At 39.3% G+C, this 27,594-nt stretch overlaps 1 protein-coding gene across 4 annotated transcripts; it reads left to right on the top strand.

Moving 5' to 3' along the window:
- Positions 1-26,782, top strand: dyrk2 (dual-specificity tyrosine-(Y)-phosphorylation regulated kinase 2). 4 transcript variants are annotated; one of them, XM_036577543.1, is made up of 3 exons: positions 2-364; positions 16,399-16,523; positions 22,072-26,782. In XM_036577543.1, exon 3 carries the CDS (start codon positions 22,093-22,095, stop codon positions 23,662-23,664), a length of 1,572 nt encoding a protein of 523 aa, XP_036433436.1. In that variant the 5' UTR covers positions 2-364; positions 16,399-16,523; positions 22,072-22,092; the 3' UTR covers positions 23,665-26,782. The 4 variants fall into 4 exon arrangements, with proteins under 4 accessions (XP_036433438.1, XP_036433436.1, XP_036433435.1 ...); XM_036577542.1 differs by lacking the exon at positions 2-364 and adding an exon at positions 15,308-15,706; XM_036577544.1 differs by lacking the exon at positions 2-364 and adding an exon at positions 15,737-15,873.
- The last annotated feature ends 812 nt before the right edge of the window (positions 26,783-27,594 follow it).

Raw genomic sequence — 27,594 nt, 5'->3', positions numbered from 1 at the left:
TATTGATGCCTCGGGTCATCTCCCGTAGACGTAGCAAACAGAAAGCTTAGGTGACTTGAGCTGCATAGAAGGTTGTGGGTTGTCGGCTCATTGTAATTACAGCCAATGGTACAGACGTGTGTGGATGTTCACTCACACACTGGATAGACTGCAAGTATGGATGTTGTGGCTGTCCATTCCTAACATCTACACCGACCATGACAGGATATCTGAAGAGGCAAAGCCAGAATAAAAAACACAAACCACGCGGACTGTTGGTTTGCACTGAAACTGCCAATGGATATTGATGGAGTGCTTCATTAACTGATTCTTTGTCACTAATATCTACAAGAGAGGTCATCAAGGGTCACAGATCTCATCTAAGGTAAGATTAAAAAGATCCCATTCTACTGCCTGTTACGTTTACACATGTTGCTGAGTGTGGAGATGAGGTGTCAGCTGCAAGTTTCTAAATTACATTACAAGGAGAGTGAAATCAATACATCCCTCTTGAGGAAAGGAAAGAGCAACAGGAGAATGAGAAAATGTTCCATAATGACTTACAGTGGGCTGAATAATTAATTCTGGGTGTGACCCTCCATTTCGGACACTTCTGCTGAATTAATTAACACTGATGGTTTGATCCCTTTTAACAGTAACATTTCCTCTTGTTTTTGCCATCATAAGTGAATGAGGCCCATGTACAAGATCTGTCTCAAGTTCATGCTTCCACTCTCAGCTAAAAAGCTTCTATGTAGTTCCAAAAGGTGTTCTATGAGTTGTAGCAGTAGTAAAACCTATTCTGGTGCTGAAAGAAACACTTAAAATGTTCTTCAAATAGCTATATATAATAGAGTCTCCATAGAATCCATAGAATTTGGGTGGTGGATCATTCTCAGCACTGCAGTAACACTGATGTGATGGTGGTGTGTTATTGTGTGTACTGGTACGAGTGGATCAGACACAGCAGTGCTGCTGGAGTTTTTAAACACTGTATCCACTCACTGTCCACTCTATTAGACACTCCTACCTACTCAGTCCACCTTGTAGATGTAAAGTCAGAGACGATAGCTCATCTGCTGCTGTACGGTTTGTGTTGGTCATCCTCTAGTCTTTCATCAATGGGCACAGGATGCTGCCCACAGGACGCTGCTGACTGGATATTTTTGGTTGGTGGACTATTCTCAGTCCAGTAGCGACACTCAAGTGTTTACAACTCCAGTAGCACTGCTGTTTGATCCACTCAGACCAGCGCAACACACACTAACACACCACCACCACATCAGTGTTACTGCAGTGCTGAGAACGATCCACTACCCAAATAGTACCTGCTCTGTGAGGGTCCATGGGGGTCCTGACCACTGAAGAACAGGGTAAAAGGGGGCTAACAAAGTATGCAGAGAAACAGATGGACTACAGTCTGTAACTGGAGAACTACAAAGTGCACCTATATAATAAGTGGAGCTGATAAAATGGACAATGAGCGTAGAAACAAGGAGGTGGTCATAATGTTATGCCTGATCGGTGTATATTCATATGCAAAAGTTTAGGTGCCCTGGTCAAATTACATGTTTTGTTGATACTCTAATGAACATAGTTATAGATGATTCCTAAATGACTGTAAAAGCTGAAAAGCATCAAGAATGATTTAATAATAAATTGATATTAATAATTATTCATATATAAAAAAATGTTGATTATAATTTGAGGTGAGTAACTTGACAAAACATTATTTTAAATAATTACATTACCAAAATACTTGCAATATAAAATAAACAAAAAAATACCTTTTGGTGCCTATTTTATAGATTTAAATCTACATTGTATAAGCTATTTTTGTACATAAAACTCTATATACTACAGGTTCTTCATCTCTTGTAGTAGTAGAGACGACTGCTACTACAACTACAAATAATAATATGATAAAAGAATATTAAATTAAAAAATAAGCTGAATGTAATAACGGCTTTATAACTGTGTGGAAGCAACTATAGTATAATCAGAATGGCACACATAAAAAGAACCATTTTCGGAATGGCAAAGACACATCTGAGCATTCAAATGGTTCTCTGAGTTAATATTTTCAGAGTGTATAACTATTGCCTTCACTGAAGAATCCCCTAAAGAACATTTCAGTGCAAATATCACATCCTAACTCGCAGAAAAGACAGAAATAAGTGAAGCAAAAGTGAAATAAAGAACACTGGCTGGAGTAAATGCTAATCCTCTGAGATAGACACCACCCTCCAAGTAAACACACGGGCAGCCAGAGGGACACCACACCCCCTCTTTATCTCCAGCTGATTACATGATTCACGGTGATCATTTCTCAGCTGTGACCAAAAATACACCTTATTCAGCGCCTTCATGCAGACCGCGGTGGTGGAGATGAGAAAGTAAACACAGCTGCAGAGGAAGTGAGATTCTTCACCCAAAGAACATTTCGCTCCGACGCTTCATATTCTATTATATGTGGATCCACTCAGCTCAGTGAAACGTTTCCACCTGAGGTTGTCAGGCTAAACTGATGACTGAGCAGATTGTTTTGTGGTGTTAATTGTCAGTTGTTGGGCTGGACATCAACTCTCGTTTGCTCCTGAGCCTGAGTTGTGATCTTGGACAGATTCTCACTGTGCTGAGCAAACACGGAAACGGAATGATAAAAGTATTCTTGAGACTTTATGATCACGAGTATAAACACTGCTTATCTTAAACAACTGTACATGCTGCTTCTGTCCTTTGCATTCATTAAAGGGGAATTCTACCAATTCTTCTACAGTAACCAACAGTGGTGATGATAGGAACCAGGTGTCAAAATGTTTATAACACAAACATATCAGTTTTATTTACTATCCAAAACAAGCGGTGAACTTAACCGTGTCTTCCGGGTTTTATGTATAATGTTGATAAAGCAAAAAAAAAAAAAGATAAAATGTTTTTTAGGAACTACCTTGCCTCCCTGAACATACCCCTCCACCTAGAATATATTTTTTGAAATGTGTTTTAGGCCAAAAGCTTTTCATAAAACTATTGTAAAACAATGTCTAAGGGCACCAGGCAGTGCATTTGTAACCATTTCATGTCATAGCTTTCTGTGAGGGAGCTTTCAGTGGCATTAAACTCTTCTGATGTTTGGTTCCTATCATCACCACTGTGAACAAGTCTGTCTTGGTAAGATTCTCTAGAACGGTTTTCACATCAAAGAATGACCTTGTTTACATCGTAATAATTTAATTATGCAGAATTTTAGTGGCTGGCCTCTAAATAGCCAATACATTTTACATTCAATGACATGACATACTGGAATAAATCATAAAAGGACAAACATAATATAAGATATGGGTAAAGGAAAAGGAAATATAACATCTTCAAGGTACTTTATTTTCTGAGAAAAAAGCCATTCATTCCCAGTAAGGCTTACTGACAATATCCGCTTTACATTGAACTTTAATCCAAACTGTTAAAGTATGGTAAATGATTAGTAAGGGCTAAGGTTAAAGTGACATAACAAAGATTAACACACTCACAGATTCAGGAAACAGTGTTGTTAAAGACCCCCTGCAAACAAAAACAAAGGTTTGCTCTTCTCAGATGGTTAACTGTGATCATTTAGGTTGGTATTTGTGTCAAATGTGTTCCCACTGGACAAATTTCACATTTTTCCATGACAACGTTTTCAGTACATTATACATACATACATACGTACATACATAGATAAATAAATAAACAAATAAATGTGGGGCAATACGTATCAGCACATTTTCATACTTCACAACATAGTCTGAATCTTTCGCATTCCAATAAAGAAAAACATGTTATGAGGATTATAAAAGCTACAGAATATTATGATACTAATATAACTAACATTCATGACATTAGAACAGTGTAGTTAGCAATCTGTAGTTAACAAGTGAGCATGACACATTGTGCAGAGTCATGATGTCAAGTAGCAGCAATTTTGCTTCACTTTGTGCTGTACAATATACTTTCTTAATAATATTTAGCATAACTATAAATAAATAGTCTTGAAAAACTGACCTTACTTTCCACAGAGATTATGTTAATGGAATATACAGATAATCATGCTAAAAAATAATAACTGCAACTGGTTATAAAGGATATGTAAATAAAGCCACTATGTTAAAATAATATTATTAATGTTATTGTACAGAATTTCCTATCACTTACTCCAGTCAACAACTGGAAAGAGGACATAGAACAGAGCTGACAGGACATACTTGCCCTAAGAGCCAAGAAATGACAGCACATCAGAACAGACAGTTTTCAGTGTGCCACTGGACCATGAACATTGTTTTTGGAAGGTTCTCTTGTGTCTGCTTCAGAAATGCATTCAGACACGGGGGTATGGTGTTTGTAACTGAAGAGTGACAGGTGGTCACTGCTGGAGAATGCTCAAAAGTGATCCTGTATCCACCACTGGGGGTTCAGTGTCTTTTACATGAGTGCAATGGAAGCTCTCCTGCTGTCACAGCCTCCTCTTACATCACCTGGTTGGATAACATACTGTTTCTATCATTGTGCTAATAAGTTAATTGGTTGATTACTGTGTAGTTAAACTTGTTCAAAGCAAATCTCTCTGGGTAATTGAGTGCTGGATCTTATCAGTCAAACAGATGGGCTACTGTAGTTCTTTGTGTAGTGTTTGCTGCACTTGTACTAGGAATACCGCCATTATTTTGATCTGACTGATTAGTCGAGAAAAAAAAACACTTATGATGCTGGCAACTTGACTGCTTTGAGTTTAATTTTTTAACCTGGGGCATCCAGAGCTCTGTGCACAAAAGGGCACAGGCAGTCAGGATGGAAAGATAGCATGCAAAATGTCTCTCCCATTGAAAACAACAGAAAAAAGGCACCATGGTAGGCAAAAGATGCATGCAGTGTGAACCCCCTTAAATTCTAAGGGGCCATATATTGACCCATACTTCAGTTCCTTACTCACATAAACACATGACATATTAGTTTCATAGTAGTTACTGAATAATTCACCGCATTATAACAAGTAGCTGATTGGATGTCAGCCCATTATAACATTTTATTTTTACCAGTTTATACCTTCATATGTTAAAGTAAAATAATTATTGTACTCATCAGTTTATAACCCCTCACAAGCCTCAGGAATCTAAATGTTGTGAGAATTGTTATGTATCATGAAAATGTTTTAAGTATTGTGATATTATATTTCTGCCATATTGCCCACCCTTCATTTGTACTTGTTACTAAATAATTTGAATTTCACTCTGTAATCTCTGTAAAGATACTGTGTAAGACTTAATAACAATAACTAAATAGTGATCCTGCAGGGGTTTCATTTCTAAAAACAAATGAACATTTGAATTATCCCTCTTTAGTTTGTGAACAAACACTGCAGTTGGATCCAAACTATCCCTCAGCTACTCTCCATCTGAGTCCGTCTCAACTGATAAAGGAGATTCAGTGTTGCCGAGCAACAGATTATTTGTGCAACACAGTCTTGGGTTGGTCTCAGTCCTAGCCACTTGTCTCACTTCTTTGGAAAGGCCATTTAGTATTTACACGAACATAATATCATGAAGGTAGTTGTGGATCGCTGGAGAGAGATTATAGACAGATTACTGAAATGATGTAAAACTGTCTAAATGGTGGCTGCCTTTCACCTTATTCCTGGAACAGCATTGGTACATGGTGTCTGTTCTTGGAAATGCACTTGCAATCAATCCATTCAGACAGCATATGCAAACCTGTTATGGATGTTGCCACCACAACAATGCAAAGTATCAGAAATGTAAGAGTTTTAATGCCTTAAACTTTGGGCTTATTATCAATTTATTAATCTTAAGACTTATTAATTTACTACTATGAATTATTTGGCAACTACTAATACACAAGTTGTAGTTATAAATTACACTGGATGCGTAGCACAGGGGTTTCACTGGCAACCATGCACTCTAATATCTTTATTAGCCTCATATAATACTACTCATACTGAGTGGCAAACCCTGATTAATAGAGCTAGGTCTTCAGATCAGGCCATAAATGTCAAAACTCTGTAAAAATGTGGAAAAAAATGTACAATATTGCTAATTTCTGCTACTGTTTGGCTGTTCTGAAGTAAACATGGACATTTGTCTTATTTAGTCTTGTAACCGACATTAACATATGTTGTACCTTTTATTTAGCAGTTTTACAGGGACTCTTAGCAAAGAATCATCTTACAGAGCTCTGTTTTCCATTTCTAACTCACTAAAAGGCATTCATATTCACAATCAGTGACATATCTAGGACTTCTATAAAGCCTAGAGTAACTTTATTTTCTCATTAAATTGGTACAGCCATTGGAAATCAAAAAAAATATTGGATGATTCCACTGTCAGTTCCTCCTAATTATGTAGGTAATTAATCTGACATGTTAGGACTTCAAGTCAGCTACTGTAGGCCTGACCAATGAAGGGACCTTTCTATGTAGATGATGTTTGTCTGACAAAACTGCATATTTGGCCAGTGCATCACTATTCCTGTGTTAGCCAAATCTTCCTGTAAGCCCTTGACAGTGGTTTGGGGGTTTTGCTTTGCATACCGAGCCAGTTTAAAAGCAGTGTTTTTCAGAGGTTTTTCTTGGTCTTCCAGATCTTGTCTTGACTTCAACAGTTCTCCTTCACTTCAATTTCTTGCTAACATCTCAGACAATGAAAATGATAAGCAGGAAGTGTTTGGATGTGTTTATAGTCTTTGCTTGCTTTGAAAGAGTCAATTGTCTTAGTTTTAGATCCTCAGCCAACTGTTCAGATGAGCCCATGGCTGTTCATTGTATGCACAACACAGGTTTAAAGAGTCATAACGTATTACTCTCTGGAATTGTCTACACCTGACTTGGATTAAGGCCTAACGAATCAAATAAGTTCTAAGATGTTACACTAGAGGTTTAATTGAAAAGGTTCCCAAACATTTTATTTATTTTTTCAGTATATTAAATTCAGCAAATATATGGTAACTGTGCATTAAAGTATATAGAAATATGTCATATTTATGTTTATTCTCTGCAGAACAAATTAGAAAATCAACAAAACATCTAATTCACGGTATGCAAACTAGTTGTGGGTGTTGCCAACACTACTAAGAAATAAAAGGGGAAAACAACAACCAAGAGACCAAGAAACCTTATTCACAGGTTGCCTGTCCACATGTGTCTTTCCTTAAGCTGTGATCACTCTACTGTGAGTATTCAGCTTCATGCCTGTGGGCTAGAGGGTTTCCCTGCATGGAGAGCTGCCAGGCACCACTGGCCTCTGGTCACTTGACTGGAGATGCTTGTGGTTAGGGATGTGGCTGTATAAGATGTTGGAAGATGTGAGAGGGAGAGAGGCAAAGAAAGGCACAGAGAGAGAGAGAGAGAGAGAGAGAGAGAGAGAGAACATAGCCCCTCAGCCTCAGGCTCTGAGTCACTCGAGTGTAACTAATGCTGCTGTCCGTGAGCTCTGGGTACCCTTCTCAAATGAAGACACATCAACCCCCAGCAGGCTGCGACCCGCTATGTAAAATCCAATAAAGGCCCTACAAGCTTCTGAAATGACCTATTATCAAAAGATAATGATGTTTTTACGGAGGAAATATCACAGCAGATGTTGTCTCGAGCCATGAATGCGTAAAAGGCCAACATACATGCTAATGTGAGCACTGTCAGAATGTGGCTCACAGCAGTGTTAAGCCTGGCTGCAACCTCAATGGCGCAGATGATACTGCACTTAGAGTGAGTGCGCCACTGGTTCTCGCATACACACATGCATGTGTCGCTACAGCGTGCTTGAGTCACCACCGCCGCTACCGTAAACAGTCAATGGTGATGATTCCAGAGGAGTTTCTGAACGTTTTCACCAGCTCCCACCAGATGGCTACAAAAATAAACCCTGCTAAATATGTAGCGTGTGGGTGAACAAGCGCCAGCGGAGCTGACATAAATATGCCTGCCAGCCCCAGGCAAGGTGCTATGGGGAAAAAGGGCTCTGTGATGAGCATGGCACAGACAGAAGCCATTCACTTTTTACCAGCACTTTAAAAACACTTTCAAACAGCCAACAATGTGATATTACTAGTCACTGTAGTATATAAAACAGCTAGGTAATATATAAAACAGCTAGCTAATAAGGTAAAAACATTATAAAAACAAATGCATTTTTAATTATAATTTTATTCTGTATCTTCCTCAGGGAAATTTAAATTGGTGAAGAAAAGCCCAGTTTTACAGTATTAAAAATAAATGTGCCAAAAGGGTTCTTTGGACTGATACCATAGAAGAAGGTGACCTAGCAAACTTGTCAATAGATGGTCTTTAAAGGAATAAGTTACATTTATTAACTAAAAACGAACCTTTTGTGTTTTAAGACAACAGGCTTAGATGTTGGTTGGCACAGTGTTCATTTCTGAGTCAGTAATATTTAAAAAGATTGCTTTCTTTACCAACAATCATCCATTCTGTCAAGAGCTTTTAACATTAGTTTGGAATAATGATTTTTCTTTGTTAAAATAAAAAAGTGTCTGAGTAAATGCATTATCAAAACATTTTAATGAGAAATTTTGAAAATATGTACATTTTAGTTAATAGAAATGGCAATCATCTATATCTTGGTATAGATACCTTGATTCAAAAGCCAACTATAACTAATGCTGACTGATGTGGATGAGCTTGAGCACGTGCACGCTGCTCACATACTCAATACCATAAAAAACTAGTATGCAGTACTGCACTGCAACACTCTTTATATTATATTTCCACTAAATCTGTAAAGTTATTTTTACCTCTAAGCAAAAACAAAATGTCTACTAATTATGGTGGATGTCAAGAATATCAGCTCTCTCTATATAAGCACTCTACGTAAATCAAAACTATGCAGTTCCTATACATGTTCATTTTGCGTAAGGAAACATGAATGTTACTGAGAAACTCCCACCTCCCACTGTTCCTCAAAGACACAGACTTTTCCTCTTGGAGTCATTTCTTCTGCTTGTATGTGCTTATGTATGTGTGTTTACGTTTGCTCTGGCCGGTTGTGTAGGCAACGTGTGTGCATGCAAATACACTCCAGCAAATGAATCAGTTGTTATGTAACCTGCCACCATTTCGTTAATTTGCTCATCAGACATTGCTGGGTGTCTGCTGTGTTGATTTACAAGATGGCTCTCCAGATGGATATCTATTGATTATTTTTGTGCCCTCATCAATGGGGCAGGGATCAAATGACCAAGCAGCACAAAGACTCTCTTGCAAAACCTGACTGGTTTATGAACCCAAATGGACACAGTGCTTCACAGAGCTGGCCTTTTGTCTTATAAACTACCATAGTGCAGGCCTGTATGTACAGTATTGTGCAAAAGTCAGAGACCACGCTTCATTTATTTAATTTCCTATCAATATGGCCATTCGGAACAGATTTATTTTTTTTTTACATCTACCCATTTGGATGTTGTCGCTGTCCAAAGAAAAACAAGTATCTCCATTTTTTTCAATTTTTATTTTTCTACATCATTTGAGTGCAACAGCTGTTGTTTACATTGTGTAAAAAAATCATGAAGACTCCACCAATAGAAATGCTCCAAAAATGCCTGGAATGAAATTTCTACATATTAACTTACATTGAAAGTAAAGAAAGTTTTTGGCCTCTCCTGCAAAGTTAGTATTTTGGAGACACTTGTTTTTCTCTGGACTAGTGAGTCTCATTTTCTCTATTTTTTTATCATTATATCTGTATTTTTCCAGTTTTGGAAACTGTTAGTTTTTTTTAATATATTTTCTTTCTCCTTACGGAAGTGGATAACCTCATATCCAGTCTCCTCAGAAAGATCTCCTTGATTAAACAACTTGTACTTAATGGCCATTTCGACTGGAAATTAAATAAATGAAGGGTGGTCTCTGACTTTTACACAGTACTGTATTTGGAGAGAGGTAACTGCTGCCTTTTCAGTTTTATCCTCTTCAGACGGTTCTCATTAACCTTGTCAGACTCTGACTCATATGGATTTGCTCTTTGAGGTTAATTCCTTTTTCGGATTCAGTGATACATAATTACACTATTATGTAAGAGGGCAGGGCAGAATAATGCTTATGATTGTGCAACAGGATGTGCAGAGTGGAAGAACTGCCTGACTGTCACGGCTCAGCTGTGTGTGGTAAATACTCTCTGGTGTAGTGTCTCTCCCCTGGTCTCTAGGGCTGGAGATCATCATGAGGTGATTTGTCGCTTGGCTTCGTTAGTGTTGTAGCAGAACAGGTAACGTTACACACACTCTAATTAATCATCAGGGGTTATGGGTAGGGAACATGCTACAGAGATCATTAGAGTTCACTCAAGCTTTTACACTATCTGCAAGTCAGTGAGACAATTATCTGAAGGGTGCAGTAGTTGGTGCTATGAAGCGTTGTGTACATGTACAAGCCCGGGGTGCTTTCATTCTGTTCTGAAAACTTTGAGTAGAGACAGAGACGGAGATGTTTCTGTATAAAACCCTTCTCACTTCATTGCCTGTTTAACAGGATTTAAACTGGTTTGGCCAACAATCTAATCTCCAGTAGGCTGTCACATATAATACTATGACTGTAATTATTTGAGCTTATCACAATAATTGTCCACAGTTGTAAGCTTTCCCAATCATATCGTAACACACATAATTTGAATAAAGTGTCTTTTCATCAGTTGGATCGAGGAAATGAAAGAAAGCAGAAAACACACTTATTGAGGCAGATCATAGGGTCTTAGTTTTAACCTCTGACTTGGCACTATAACATATTTAGGCGGCAGTGGTAGGTAATGTTAGGTAATATATTTGAGCTCCAGCTGTCTATCGTCAGTTGTGAGCTATGAAGTATCGACAGCTTGGAAGCAAAATAGCTAATCAGCCAATTTGGCCACTTTAGTGTTGTTGCACACAACAAAAAAAGACAAATAAACTGTTAATCACAATTCTTTATTCAGGAATTAATTTGTAGCTACAATTTTATCATCAACATCATGATGACATGCTTAATCTACAGAATTTCCCCCTTACTCCAAATGCAGTTGGTCACCCAAGACATGTTTGGTGCCTGAAATTTCTCAATTTTACACTTGAGCTACAATACTAATTTAGCTAACATGTAATTATAGCCACTGGTTATCAATGTCAAACAAATTTGCTAGATTACCTAAAAAAATGACAAAAGCAAACTTCAGACACCAAACATGTCTTGGCTAATCTATTTTTGGGGAAAATCATGTACATTTAATTTTTGGCCAAACCCTTTAAATATATATGATAACTTGCAAAAAAATTGCAAAAACATTCTGCATTTTACATCATGAATTTGACCAAAATGGTCACAATGTCCTTTGTAAAGAAATCTTGGACTGAATATACTGAAATGATCTCTTTTTATGAAGAAACGAAGATTCATACAGATGCGAAACTACTTGGGTCCTATGGTGGAGTTCTAGCAGCAATATAAGCCATGGAATAAGAATATGCACTGCATAATCAACAACAAAAATCCTGATATTTGACCTATTAGACAAAGACATTCTATAAATCCGAAATGGATGAAGAGATGACAGAAACGGTTGCATGTTTGTTGCGTGTTTCTCTAACAAGCCTTCCAGCATGTACTTATGCCTCAGTGAGCATGTTGCTAAGCAGAGAGATGCCACTCAGACTGGGACCACTGAGCATTCCCACTTCCGCTTCTGATGTCTGGATGCTCCAGCATCTCGGAAAACACTGCAGCTAAATATAGGCCAAGGCTTGCATGCTCCTCTAAGCTGATGCCTTTATTACAGGAGAGCAAAGAAGACCGTACATATAGTATACACATATAGTATACGGTCTTTGCATCACACCTCGAAAACATGAAATGTTCTTCATGTCACATGGCTGCAGCAGTAGACCATTATTTAAAGGCGATTATTACTGAGATACCATACCTTTTCAAGTGTGATCCATCAATTCAGCTAGACCTGATTTATCTTCGTAGGCTACCCACAATTAGTGCTGATATGTGAGTTTGGGGCTGGTAGCGATTGGCAATCAGCTTATAGACTTATTATTGATGGCCTTGTTTTGGGACTATATGACCCACACACCGTATGATCTTTTTGCCATTACTATAAAACCCCAACAAATGAGATGTACCTTACATCACATGGCACCAGCAGCAGAACCTGAATGGGGCTGGTATGGATGGGACCCAACAGCCATATGTCTGCAGAGCTATGTCATGTTATTAGGCCTCCCCAGAACGATGCTGAGCGGAAGTGTCAGCAGAAGGCAAAGGAAAAACAACACAGCCTGTGTTTGGAGCTTCTCAGACAGCACCACTGACTCATCCCCTAAAGATCAGATGTTCCCTCAGAGAGAGGCCAGGGTGAGGGAACAAACAGCAATGAGTTTTCCTTGTAGGCCAATGCCTTGAGAGCAAAGCATGTGAGCATGTGATTGATGTGTTAATATAATGAGATTTTATTACAAGTAATTTTGGACCATTTCTTTTGGTCCACTCGAAATGAAATATTTACACCAGGGGTGCCAAAACCTTTTGTCTTGGGGGGGGGGCAACATTTGTGGTGGACCTAGGGCCAAAAAATCAAAACTGTATACAAATAAAGAACATAGGTAGGTTTAAAATTAAGTTTTAAAAATGTATTTTACAACATTACGCAATATTTAGTTACTGAACTCCTTACCAAGCCATGGGCCTGCCGACAGGCTCAAAGTTTTATTACCCAATTCTATAACCTAAGAATAGATTCATTAGTTTGTGTTGAAGTCCCTGTAGTTAATGAATAATATGCATTAGTATGTAATACGCCTGGGGTTAAAAGGAATATGAAAATTCAATAAGTTTTATATATAAAACTTTGTTATAGTATAAAATATGTTGTTTTATTAGGTAAGTGGTTTAGCAGCCCTGGTCTACATAATGTAAAGAGCAGATAAGGTAAATGATTAAAAATCTTAAAAATAGCATTATGAGGTCTGTATACATGACAATATATCGATTTACCTCAATACAGAATGCAATTGTAGTTAATGTGGACATTTTGCCAGTTTGTAAATCAAACAATCTCCTTGGTTTGTTTTTGGAGATGCAAAACTATGTCGGTCTAGTAATGTACTAAATCACTATATAATTTGAATGCCCATGTTTCACAACATCTCAGCCTCTAGCAGGAGACTCAGCAGCACCTAACACCTACCATTGCATGCCTATCATATCCCTGCATGTCCATTCACAGCTTTTACTCTCTGGGGCAGTTTCACACTGGTGTGCTTGAGTGAATGGGTTTCTGTCAGCCCTCTCTGATAGCCCATTATCACAAGCTACAAGGCAACAATGTGAGACTGACATGGGCTCTCGCTCAGCCTTGTTTTTTGTGTGTTGGTGGAAACAACCCAACACTGCTAATGGTGGCGGTCCTTCACATAGTTCCTGATGAGGCTTCCTAGTAACCGCGGTGACAAATGCCCAACCAAACCGTCCCAGCATGCTCTATTTCCTGCTGAGTGCAGCCTGACACGTGGCCCCATATATGACTGTTTGAATCTGAGTTGCTGCACATGACAATCATACTGCCATCCTGACTGTAATGACTGTAATATGATTTACAGAACAGTGTACAAATTTACATATCTGTAATTGGTACCAGAAGATAAAAATTGCCTACTGATGTCATTAATATGATGGCTTAATATATTTAGATATGACCTTTGAAAACTTAGTAACGGGCAAGAGCACATACATTCATATGGAAAACTTTGCTTGCTCCTTGTGGCGGATACTTTTTTTTCACTTAGAAAATCAACATTTTGCATGCAACTGTAAGCTAGGCTTAAGCATTCATATTACTCTTTTAAGATATCTGTTTGCTATTACTTAGTGGAGTTTATTACTGAGATACACACAACTTCCCATTTAAAAGTTATTTGTCAATTCATCTTGACTTAATTTAGCTTTACAGCAAATATTAGCAATAATAGCAAATATTAAGTCCTGTTAGGCGGAATTCAGTGAGGTTGATTGAGGCAGTGAATGGCAACTCTGTTTGAAATGTTGCATGCTAATTTAAAATTTTGCCTTTAGGGTGGGTATATATATAAATTTATTCCATCCAGTACCAGAAACAACCTCTCAGAGGCAGTTAATTGTTGGGGTATGTTTCACCACATGGGCTCCGCCTAGTAATCAATCATTATTCATCAGTCTCCCAGTCTTTGATACTGAGGTTTTCCTTTTTTTACATTGACCTCTATGGCTTATCAACAAACATATTTCCAATGTATGCAGTTTCAGCTATGGGAATTTCAGCATTTGCAGTTTAATGCAATTTATTTTCTGTTACATAAATATGGACAACTATGATAATGTATTTTATGCTATGACAAGGGCGACTGGGTATTGTGACCCAATATAATCAACTTCATGACATTTATTGTCCCTACATGTCCTTTATTGTGTATAGGTTGGTGTCCTAAAGCATCTTTCACCTCTCTAATATGTGCTGCATCTGCTAATGTAATGTATGTGCTGTAAAATTACATTACAGTCCTAATACTATTGCTGTAGTCCACACATCACATTCAGACAAATTCCACCAAAGTAAGGACTGTTGAGATCAGTTAGAAGCTAATTTGTACAGCTCATGTACGCACTGTACTCTGCAGGGATCCTTATGTACTGTTCATGACATGCTAGGAAAGAGAGAGTAGGCCGAGTCTGGAGATAAGCTGCTCTCCTCCCTCTAGTGGACAATGATTCCAAGTGCGAAGGCTTGAAAGTCCATGCTATAACTAACTGCACAAGGGAATATGTATGCCAGTAAATGCCATATCTGGAGATAAATGTTTTTGTCTTTTAAAAACTTAAAATCTGGGAACATTTGTTTCCCCAAAAAAGGTTCTTCTACTGTTACAAGCTTGACATCATAATAATAGAGGAACCCTTTTTGGCGCTATATAGGACCACTTTCAAAAAGCTTCTACATATAACCATATATAACATATATATAATATATTCTCCTTCAGTCTGAAGAACCATTTCACCATGCAAAGAACCATTTAAGCACCAAATGGTTCTATATAGTTCCCTTTACCAAAGAACCCTTATAGAACCATCTTTTTTAAGAGTGTACACATAAGATTGAGACGACTGCACCCTCACTAAGTCATGGTCACTTTGTTGATAATAGTTCATAGATAGACAGTGCCTTTTTAAACTGACATTATAAGAGGGTGAAGTTAGATGTGGACCACTTTTACAAACTGCACCAACCACGTCCCTCTGCTCTGGGGGGATGGGGACGGGGGGGTGAAAGAGGTGGAGGCGAACAGGGACGCTAGATAAGCCAGGCAACACCCATAGTGCCTTACAAAGCTTTCCTCTAGAGTCCGGGAGAGAGTTGGTGTTAACATGCAGCTAGGAAGTTTGAGGCTTTGTGCGTGTGCAGTGTGGAGCTGTGCCTCTAACAGGGCGCGTCTTCCGTCGGGCGGCTCCGAGCGATGGTAAGCCAACTCGGGCTTGTGTTTGAGGAAGCAGCCCTCGCCGAGAATGCGAGTCTGGATGTAGCTGATTGGAGTAGCAGAGTTGGTGGTGATCGCCCAGCGGAGGAGGGGGAGGAGGGGATATTCTGAAGTGGGCTTTTTTTCCCTGTGTGTGACTCTCCAGCGGCCATGTTAACCAAGAAACCCTGCGCTGCTGTCTACCCAACTGGTAAGGAAGCTAAAGTCCGGATTCAGGAGGGCTGTAGCAAAAAACCGGGCCCGTGTAACTCGCCGCGCTGGACGCAGGACTGTTTATCCGGATTTATAATGCTCCGTCCATAAGGCGAGGCTTAGCCAGGCGGTTTCACGTTTGATCTGCCTCTGTTGGAGACTGAGGTAACGTTAGGCTACGGTAGCTTAGCTATAGCCATGCTCCGTTTCGAGCAGTCGAGGAATGTTTTATTTAATTTTATTTCCAGGAAATGTCTTGAATATCACACAAAGCTAATGTAAAGCAGATAAAGCGTTCTGAACGAGTAACGTTAAGCCGTTGCTAATGCTAACTTAGCTGTCTGTGATCAGCTTTGTTTCGAGATGAGCTAACCATAGTTTTCATTTGTCAAAATGCATTTCTACGATCATGTTGTTCACACGGGGGATTCCTCTCATTCGTCAGGTCTCATTTTTCAGCATTTTAACAACCAAATATGCCCTGTTGCTTGATTTAAACGATCGCAGCCACATGTACGCCTGTAGCCTCAACTCTGAATCTGCTTTGTGGATGCCCGTGGCTATTTGCCACAGAGCTAGCGCCTCCGTTGAGTAACGTTAAATGATATTTGGACGCTTCTTTCGTTCTCGTTGGATGTGTGCAGCTATGGAAGGCTCATGTTTCTTACATGTCGTCTTCTTAAACCCTAGGCAAAGGGGGTGAAATTTGCCAGCCGCAGTCTTCCCCCGGCATCAGCGTCGGGGCTCTCCGGGCAGGGACTGAGCCGGCATCGCCCGTCACATTACCGCCTCTCAGGAACACCAACTCGCTCACGGTACGGAAAACACTACACATTACACCATTAACCTTGCACAGCACTTAAACAGCACTCAGACAAGCCGCTGCAGTCATTGTCTAACCGGATTTTAAACCTGGTAAGCCCGAAAGACTGTTTCTACCTTAAAGCGGAATTCCACTAATATTTTCTAAACGTCTGCATAGTTCAGTCCTAAAGATGCTAACATAGCATAACATGGATTTCTTCACAGTGATAGTGATGAGAACCAGGAGTTGCGATGTTTACAGTGCAAATATAATGATTTTATTTACTATCCAACACTACTAGTGAACCTACCGAGTCTTGGGTGTATTTCACTGTAACAGTGCTGCTAGTTAAACAGAGGTAAATCTGGAAAATAGAGGTAAATTTTTATTGAGGTCTATTTTGCCTCACAACACCCTGCATGTATTTCTCCAACATGAGCGCATTAAAAAATATGTTTAAGCCAAAAGACTCTTGCAAAACTATTGTAAAACAATGTCTTAGACAAAGTCTCAGACATTTCTTTTAATAGCTTTCTGTGAGGGAGCTTATAGCGATTATAAGGCACTATACGATTTCTGTAGAGCTGTATTATAGCCATATTCCTAGGTGTAATACCTATAATATAGTAATAATATAGTATTTCTGTTGTGCTGTCCTGTGTGATGGCACAATGCCACTTTTTTCCGATACCAGTGTTTAATCCTTGAGTATTGATCAATACTAATCCTGAGACTATATTTTTCTTAAAAGCTACTAAGCACAGGAAGAAATACATGGACAGTAACATGACATCACACACTCTGGGTGTGTCCTATTTTAAGATATATTTGTTACAATATTGGATTGGATTAATTCGTTTTCTGGGCCCTATAGTGTTAACTACTGATACTGATATGCCACTTCTAGTACTGTAGTACAGTAAACTATAGTAATTGTCCAAATTTAGTATCCAATTTTTATAGGAACCCTGTAGAAATGCATATGGTTTTACTATAGTTTTTAAATGATAAAGATGTATTTGAACAAAATAAACCCTTCATAATACCAAATTTTGACCAGATCCAAGTCTGTGTATCAAAATGAATCCCACATGGTTCACTATTGGACACAATATTCACTGTTTGGGTACAGAAGCCATTATTTCATTACTCATGCAGTGTATTATATAGAGATCTGCTTTTGGGATGTTTAATTGTTGAACACCAAGCAGGCAGTTTGGATGACCACTGTCATATGAGGTGTAGGTTCCAGGTTTGGTCATGAGGCGTGTACGTCAGCTGCTTTTCGTTTTGACCACATCTTCACTAGGGCTACAAGAGACATTCTGGTTAGAGTGTGGGGACAGCCTGCCTCAGGAGCCAGACGGAGGCCAAATACAGTGATTATAAACACTGGCCATGATAGCACCTGTTAAGTCTAGAGGAAAAGCGATAGGAGCTCAAGCATATGGGGTCTACCTGTGCATGTGCCAGGGTGACATTTAGTAGCTAGCCTTGTGTAAAACTGCAAGAATAGAAACCCTTTGGTGTGATTTGTGCACTGATACAGATGTGAACAGTAGCGCTGTTTAACTGTCATGGTAAACACAGGCGCTAGACACAATTAGCCATGGGCTAACATATTGTGTTGGAGCTGTGGAGCTTGCCAGTGGTGGGGGATGGGGAGAAAACCAGTTGCCTGTGGGCTTATGCTTAGAACAGTAATCGAGGCCGGCATACTTCTGTCCTGTATTATTATGCATCGTATGAACCAACGCGATCTGCAATCTCCAATTAGACAAAACCTTTCATGTCTATATCAAAATGTAAATATACTGAATGCTGTAAAAAATGTAAATTACCAGCATCTGTATGAAAAAAAATCATTCAGTATTCCAGCTGTATTTTGCATAGTGCTGATAGAATGTATTAATGCCATTTAAATGAACTAAGAAGCAGAGTCTGGACTTCTTTATATAGCTGTCATTCTAATTCAAGTAATTACAGGCGCTCAGAAACCCCAGCCAGCATCGAGCCCAAATAACTCAATTAACTGCTCTCTGGCATGCATCTTACAAGAATGAACTCATGTCACATATATTAGTGAAATAAACCTTGACTGTGCTTCTATGCTAAATATTATTCCTTGTTGCACATCTACCAACCATTGTTGAAAATATCAAAAGAAAAGCTTAGCCTTTAGGTTTAGTGCTCGGGTGCATTTTATTTAGAAAAAATGGTTCTTTTCATATTGTTTCAGTTTTTTTGTGATCTAATCACCAGGAATGTAGATGAAAATAGGAATTACATTAAACACAGATGTGACTGTAATTTTTATGTTTTTTTCCTGCTGTCAGAGCCCCATTGTTTCTGTAGGAAATGAAGCGGTAACATGTCTGCTGTTACAGTGTAGTTATAGAGCAACTAAGTAGGCTATTATTATGATCTCTAATTATGATATATAACGTTAATGATAATTAAGATTTTAAATATTTTAAATTACTGCTCCTGAAGCAGTGATGCTATCTCTTACTTCTGCAGTTATTATTATTCCCCTGATCTCATTGTTTGCCATAGTGCCGATTCTTTTTTGAGTATTTTTCAACATTTCTGTCCTTATTTGACCTCTAGTGATATATATTTCTGAAGATTTCATTTTTGCTAAACTCTACCATAGAAGACAGAAATAGGGTAGGGGAGCGTTAAAATGATTGTCATGCCTCCTGTGCCCCCGAGACACACTGTGTGTCTTTGTCCAGCTGCCGTTTGTGTGTCCTTTACAGCTGTCAGTACACGTGCCCTCGCAATGACCCCCTCCCCACCTGTCCACATTTTGAATTAACCTCAGAGAGGCCAACCACAAAAGGGGGATGAAATTGTCGAAGCATCCATTCAAATTCATTATTAGGTCCAATTATATGCTGTTTGTGAACCATATTGGTCTGTTGATGTCAGTAGAATAATGTGGTTATAAATGCATTTACAGCACATAACAGTAGTATCTGTGCACATACATACTACATACGCATACTTCCTATACATTAGACCATGCGTAGGCCATGTATTTGCCTATGCAAAGCTCTAGAGTTGATATCATTCTTATTTTCTGACATGGTTAAACAGGAGGATGTGGCTACAGTTTTTATGTGTTTTAAGGGCTGGCTATGTCAGGACTGTGCAATTTAGAGTGAAAGCCAAGCATTTGCAGTTTGCATTTGCATTTACTCTTGCAGTTGCCATGTGGAGTGTGAGAATAATAAAATAAAATAAAAAAATTTAGCAGAAAACAGAAGTCTCATATTCTATTTATACTTCATGATTAGGTCCCTCAAGATGTCCCGTAACATGTGTTTGAAAAGCTTGAGATTAAAGGGGGATTCCACCAATATTTCCAAAGTTTATTTCATGATTTAATCACAAACCCTGTCAAAATGGTGATTAGGGCTGAACAATTTAGGGGAAAATATCTAATTGTGATAATTCTCACCAATATTGTGACTGCGATTTAAACTCTGATTATTATTATATAGTATATAGTATATATATAATATAGTGTGCTAGACTGTTGGCCTAACTCATTTACAAACAGTTTACAAGCTCAGTGTTATTAGGTTAGATTTCCCTACTTGAAACTTTAGAGAATGTAGGCAGTGCTTGTGATTAAAACATCACACTCTTTTAAAATGAGATTTCAAAATAAAAAACAATTAGCGCTCATTCACATGTAGTGTTTTACTAAGATGGGATATGTAGGTTCACTGGTCATTTTGGATTCTACATTTTTTTTTGTTAGTAAATTTTTCTACAGCGCACCATTTCACATCATGCCACTTTGAATGACCTTTTTTTACATCTCTACAATTGAATTATATAATTTGTAAAAATGTACCAAATTCCAGTTTGTTTGAAGACCCACTAACAGAACACTAACCTTTTAGATATAGTAAGATATTGTGCACAGTTCGCATAGGGGAAAACATACTGTACCAAAAGACTAGAGAATTCCACCCTCGTTTTGCAGGACATACTTGGACAAAGACAAACCTCTGACTGAGGCAACAGGATATCATAGTGAAAACAATTTGCAGAGACAATCATATTATCAAGGAAGCAAGCATCTTTCAGAGGGGGAGCTTCAGGAAAGCAGGAAATGCATGCCTAATGTCTTTGGTAAACAAAAGCTGAGCTTGTCCCTCAGAATTTGAAGAAAAATGTGAAATGCAGAGCACACAAGAGAAAGCAAACTGGATTATATAGCTTTGGATCACACATGAACTCAACTGGTCCACTAGTGGCATCCAAGTTCAAGGAAAGTTGACTCCAATCCTTTTTAACAACATGGACACCAAATCCTTTGCACCAGTTATGTAACACTGAAAATTGTGTTTGTTTGTGTGTAGTGCTGTATGTCATGGACATCATGACAAATCAGTAGAGTATTTATGACTGTGAGGTCATAAGATATGAACAAGACATTTCATGTCTGTTCAGCGATCTCTGCATTAAAAGCTGCAAGTGGTCTGTGGGTCAAGCCAGCCAAGGCCACTGTCACAATTAAACCACCTGTGGACTGTCTGTCTGTAAATAATTTGTTGTTTATTTATCTGTAATTTATCTCTGAGGCTTTTCTTTCCATACGTACATTGCATTCTAATTTGTAGAATGTGGCAGTTTCTGCTAAACACACCAGGAGGATGTAGTTGCTCTGTGTCCTAAGCTTGGTCAACACAGGTATGCATTGTTTAATGAGTAAATCAAATTCCAAACGTAAGTAGTCAATTTCACAGTGTGTTCAGGCGAGTGAAAATGTAATGAAAATGAATGAAACGTAAGGTGCACAGAACATGGTGAAAGTCAAGCCTGTCAGTCCTGCTCATAACCTCTCTGAGATGTTGCCCTGAGTGACCTCACACTGCCCTGAGAACAAGATTTGAATGGTTTATACGTCAGAGGAGACGACAGGAGGATCCTTCTTAATAGCTACTGTGGTGCTGTTGCCTAGGTGACTAAAACAAAGCTGTAACGGACAATCTAGAACAAGGGTCACTGATCTTATCCACAAAGTGCTTATGTGGCTGCAGGTTTTCATTCCAATCAAGCAGAAGCACACCTAATTCCACCTTTTTGTCTTAGGGTACAAAAAACTGATCAGTTGTATGAAGTGTGCTCTGCTCAGTTGGATTGAAACCCTGCAGCCACACCAGACCTTTGTAGGTAAGACTGGTGACCCCCGATCTAGAAAGAAACACCTCAAAGAGAGTCACGTACTGGGTTTCAATCACAGACCAGTGTTTCCCAACCCACACTGCACAGTGCTGTTCACATTTTAGTGCTTTCCCTGTTTAAACACAGCCACTTTAACTCAATAAGAGGTTGTTAATGATTTGATTAGTTGGATTTGGTTTACTAGCAGCAGGGAAAACAAAAAAAAATGCAGGGCAGTGTACCTCTAGGGCCAGGGTTGGAAAACATTGCCATTTACATATTACGCGTATGTCAGTCAACATATAAGTAATTTGTTGAATGTATTGTTCTTGGAGGAATCCTCTACTAATGTTTCTCGCTTGTGCTTTTGCTAGGTTGGAGGCAATAAGCACGCAATGAACGACCATCTGCATGTCGGGAACCACCAGCAGATACATGTTCAACAGCTGTTTGAGGAAAACAGCAATAAGCGGACAGTGTTGACTACACAGCCGAATGGGTTGACGCCAGTCAGCCGAGCAGGTTTGGCCCTGCCGGAACGACAACAAGAAAGCAGCCAGTGTCGGCAGGGCAGTTCCACCTCCATCAAATCAACGGACAGCAAGCCCAAGCCAGCCCCATTGACTCCTGAGCAGGCCATGAAGCAGTACCTGTCCAAGCTTACAACATTTGAGCATCAGGAGGTCTTCAGCTACCCTGAAATCTACTTTGTAGGCCCAAATGCAAAGAAACGGCCAGGTGTAGTCGGGGGTTCCAACAACGGAGGTTATGATGATGATCAGGGCTCCTATATCCATGTACCCCATGACCATATAGCCTACAGGTATGAGGTATTAAAGGTCATTGGTAAGGGCAGTTTTGGACAGGTGGTGAAGGCCTATGACCACAAGGCCCACCAGCATGTGGCCTTAAAAATGGTACGTAACGAGAAGCGGTTTCACCGCCAAGCAGCTGAGGAGATTCGGATCTTGGAGCACTTGCGCAAGCAGGACAAAGACTCTACCATGAATGTCATCCACATGCTGGAGAACTTTACATTCCGCAATCACATCTGCATGACATTCGAGCTACTCAGCATGAACCTCTATGAGCTCATCAAGAAGAACAAGTTTCAGGGCTTCAGCTTGCCGCTGGTGCGCAAGTTTGCGCACTCCATCCTGCAGTGTCTGGACTTCCTGCACAAAAACAGGATCATTCATTGCGACCTCAAACCTGAGAATATCCTCCTGAAACAGCAGGGACGCAGCGGAATTAAAGTGATCGACTTTGGTTCCAGCTGCTACGAGCACCAGCGAGTCTACACCTACATCCAGTCACGCTTCTATAGGGCCCCAGAGGTCATTCTGGGTTCTCGGTATGGGATGCCAATTGATATGTGGAGCCTGGGTTGTATCTTAGCGGAATTACTCACAGGGTACCCTCTCTTGCCTGGGGAAGACGAAGGGGACCAACTAGCATGTGTCATAGAGCTACTGGGCATGCCCTCCCAGAAGCTGTTGGATTCCTCTAAGAGAGCCAAAAATTTTATCAGCTCAAAGGGATATCCACGTTACTGCACAGTTACGTCTTTGCCTGATGGCACAGTGGCGTTAAACGGTGGACGGTCACGCAGGGGCAAGCTTCGAGGTCCGCCAGGAAGCAAGGATTGGGTAACAGCGCTCAAGGGCTGCGATGACCCCCTCTTTCTGGACTTCCTCAAGCAGTGTCTGGAGTGGGACCCAGCTCTGCGCATGACCCCTAGTCAGGCCCTCCGCCACCCATGGCTAAGAAGACGCTTGCCAAAACCTCCCACTGGGGAGAAAACGACCGTAAAGCGGATCACTGAGGGCACAGGTGCTATAACATCTATCTCCAAATTACCTCCCACATCAGGCTCAGCCTCAAAATTAAGGACTAACCTGGCACAAATTACCGATGCCAATGGGAATATACAGCAGAGGACAGTGTTGCCAAAATTAGTCAGCTGAATGCGAAAAGATTTTAGGTTTTAATTTCTTTAAATGGTGATATAATTGTGGAAAGCTGAGAATTCATGAGTGTAAGGGTTTTTAGGAAAACAGAGTCTTTAATGCATATTCACCATTTATTTTCAGCTTTGTAGCACCTTTTTTTTGTTTAAAACACTTTTATAGAAATACTAAAATGGCCAAGAAAGAGGGAACAATACTTTTAAGTTTTTATCTCAGGACTGTGTGGAATGCTGCACCCATAGGGCATTCATACAATCTGGTCTATTACTAATGAAGTCCTAATCAGTTTCCTTACCTATGTCTTGTAGATCTTGTAGCACAAAAGGCGAACAGACTTTCAAAAATGAAGTTAATTTGGGTTTGATGCGTACACTAGCTTTTAGTTCCTACCTCTATAATCTATCAGATCAATAGTGCATTAATGGAAGAGGATTTAAAATGTTTTACTAAAAGCTATGCTATCTGCAGTTGTGTAGCATTTAAAGCTATTTTTTTCAGTTGTCGGTATCATGAATAAAAGGGTAGGATGAGATGTCGCTTGAAGACCTTGAGAGGAGAATTGAAATTCATAACGGAAAAGTGAATGTTTGAGACTGTTATGAGGCAGAAGGGAGAAAAACAATGTTTACATGATAGACTTGGTATGTGCCTAAAAATCTCTTGACATTCCTTATAAAATTGAAATGAGGAAAAGAGAGACTTCAGGATGGTCTACCTTTCCAAAATTGACTGATGGCAAGAAAGAAGGAGTTTATGTGGTTTGACTGAGGAAAGTGCTGTTGGCAGTAACTGACTGGCTCATCTGTATATAACTATAAGCTATACTCTGGAAGAGCTGCTGTGATCACGTTGTTGTACTGTCTAGGAAAAAATCTTTGGTGCTTTACCTTTTTTATTTAAAAGGTATTTTTTACTATTTTAATGCCTATGCTCATGGAACAAAATGATGTCGTGAAACTAATCCTAGTAAGTGAAAAGTAGTTACAGCAATAGGGTTGAAGATCTTTTGAATCACTTACTCTCCCTTCTAAAGACTGCGGGTTTGCAGTGAGTTAGAAAGGTATGTGCTAATCACTTATTGACAGGCGGTTTACTTGAATCTGAGCCAGTATTAACACTATCATGGAAAGACTATGGCACAGAGGGGCACTTCAAGCGAGGGTTGGAGTCGTCTCATCCGATTGTCATGTGTAATCAGAGCTCACCCTCTGCAATTCATATCACTTTTTCTGTATTTAACTTCCTAACGTGGACTCACTAGTATGCGGCCAGAGTTTAAATTCTTAAAAGCTTGTTCCCTTCTTGAAACTACATCACGCTTTTACCCAAACCTAGAAAAAAAAGATTTAGAAATGGATATTTCACTAGACGCCATTTTTTGTAGCATTTTTTGAAATAGTATGGTAAAAAGAAAATTAACTGACGTGGGTCTGAAAGCTTTGTAAAAGTTTAACTTATTTATTTCTTGTTATTGTTTCTCAAAGAAGAGCTAATATAAACAGAAACAGTGGCCTGAATGTGTGCTGTTGGCTTGATATCAGTGGAGTGACTTATGATGTAATGCACAAGAATTCTGTCTGCTACTACTTCAAGACTCTGCTCAAAGGAAGAAAAAAAAAGCATTCGTGCTTTGCTCTCGACCAGTTGCGGATGTGGGAGGTGGGGAAAGAAAGGGGTTGGACAATGGGCTTCTAAGTGGAAAAGCAACGCTGTGGCACTCACATGGGTCTTGAGCCCCCCTGCTACTGGTTGGCATGGTACATGGCTTGCTGCACCCTGCCCAGACCCCTTTGGACACCCACCGTACATTTGCAAATGCACAGTAACCTGCCAACGTCTGCAGGCCGTTCACATTGTACTTTATACGTTTTTTGCTGTTTTTTGTGGATTAACAGTGGTGGGGAGTAATTGTGCCCTTAGGTTTTAATACAATGTGCCTTTGGTTATCAATGCCATTCATTTTTTTTCATCCCAACAATGATCCCCCCCCAACCCATTCACTTCCTCATAGCTATAAAGAAATCTAAGGAATTATAAAGATCCTCTTTATATTGGTGATCCTCTTGCACTTGTCCGAGCATTGCCCAAAGATCCTCTTGGAATCCATGCAGTGGATTTTATGAGGAATGTGGCCGCACAATTGAGAGGTTTTATATGCAGTTTAGACACGCAGAATTTCTATCCCATGATTTGAGAGAAGAACCAAGACCCTTTGCCAACAGGGATCTCTCACCTAGTGAAAGCTACGCTCTTAATGAGAGAGAAATGGGTCTTTTCTACTGCATCCATCTTGTCTTAACATCAATTTCAAAGGGTTACATTTTATTACTCTAGAAAGAACACATTTTACTATTTTACCTCAGACTGTTGTGATATTCTTGTAATTTATTAACCCAGGGCATTTGGTATATACCAAAGTGCATTCTACGTTGTGGCTGGGGAAAAAAAGCCAGAGTTTCTCCATTTAGTCGAGGAAGAGGCTCTTAAGCCACTTTTGCCACTCAAGGGCCATATCTGGAGAATGCTTATCTTCAGTCAAGAAGGAAAGGTAGGAGATGGAGCCTTGAGGCCCACCACCTTTTAAAATGTCTGAATGATGTAGCATACCTCCAAACGTCTGTTATTTGACATGGTTGGATGTATCTTTAGCGCAGTGAACACTGCCGCCCCAAAAATCCACAGCGAGTCAATAGTCAGCCTAGTGTGCAATACTGTGGTAGCGTCTTTGGGGCCGATCGAACCAACTGGCTGAGTGTTATGTTTTGAAAGGATGTACCTTTTTTTGCTACTTTTTGTTGAAAACGTTATCCAAGGATCTTGAATCTAGCTACCCACTGTCAATTGAAGTCAGTCCTTTTTTTAACAAAGAATCTTTAAATAAGGAAGCAAAGTTGACACTATGACATTTATATTCAACCATAGAAACATACTGTACATATGTGAAATTTACTAAGAATTCAATGTGGACGTGTACATATGTATAATGTTTTCCTTTTTGTGAAATGCTGCTGATAACACTACGTCACCTCTGTAGTGGATTTTAATCTTGGCGGCCAGTTTTATGATACTGTATGTATTGTACAGCTGATGGAAGTAAACTTTTTTTTTCTAGTGATCATTTGTTAAATTTTATTGTTGTGGCCGGAAAATATTAATAATAAAAGTTTTAATGTCAGTCTTTGCAAAACTTCTGTTTCTGCTGACAATCACTTGCACAGTTTGTATTTACAGAAAATTACAGACAGGAAATGGTTATCAACTGTATGCTATGTATGCAGGCTATAGACATTAGATTAAAAAATAAGGATGCATGATCATATAAAAATCATATATATTAGCAGATAATTTTCATTTTAAAAAATAGCAGCATCAGACAGATCAGTCTAGATTTGACTGATATTTCACACTGATATTTGATGATGCATTTACTGTACTCTGGAAGAGCAGAAGGTTCAGACGATGCTGTGTTACTGTGCTAATATCTGCATTTTATCCATTTTACTGCATTTGTAAACCTATATTTTTCCATAATGCTGATGCAGTTGGATTTAGTCCCAATTTCCACATTTTATAAATGTTTATATATCACAGCCCACAATACCCATATCTATAAAAGGTCGGAGTATTCCTTTAAACATAAGGGGATTTCTGGTTGACAATCATGAACGGTTATCTGAGCACAAAGTCTTTGTGTACAGACTCACAGATTGGGGGAAGGGAGCTAATGCCTGTCAGCAACTCAGCACAGCTATAAAGGTCAAAAGACTCAGCATTTGGTTGTGGACGTTTTCGTCATCTCCTTTCAAGCCTCACTGTCTTCGATACAAGTGAAGTGTGTAGTGCAGGGTTTGCATTCATGGCAACAAACTTTTGGATCTCAGAAAGACTGCTTTAGGCAGGACACAGCATGCATACAATTAAGTGTTC

Source organism: Colossoma macropomum, unplaced genomic scaffold (genome assembly GCF_904425465.1).
Source record: "Colossoma macropomum unplaced genomic scaffold, Colossoma_macropomum, whole genome shotgun sequence".
Lineage (NCBI taxonomy): Eukaryota > Metazoa > Chordata > Actinopteri > Characiformes > Serrasalmidae > Colossoma > Colossoma macropomum.
Note: the sequence above shows the minus strand (reverse complement) of the source record. Positions and strands in the feature narration are given on the sequence as shown.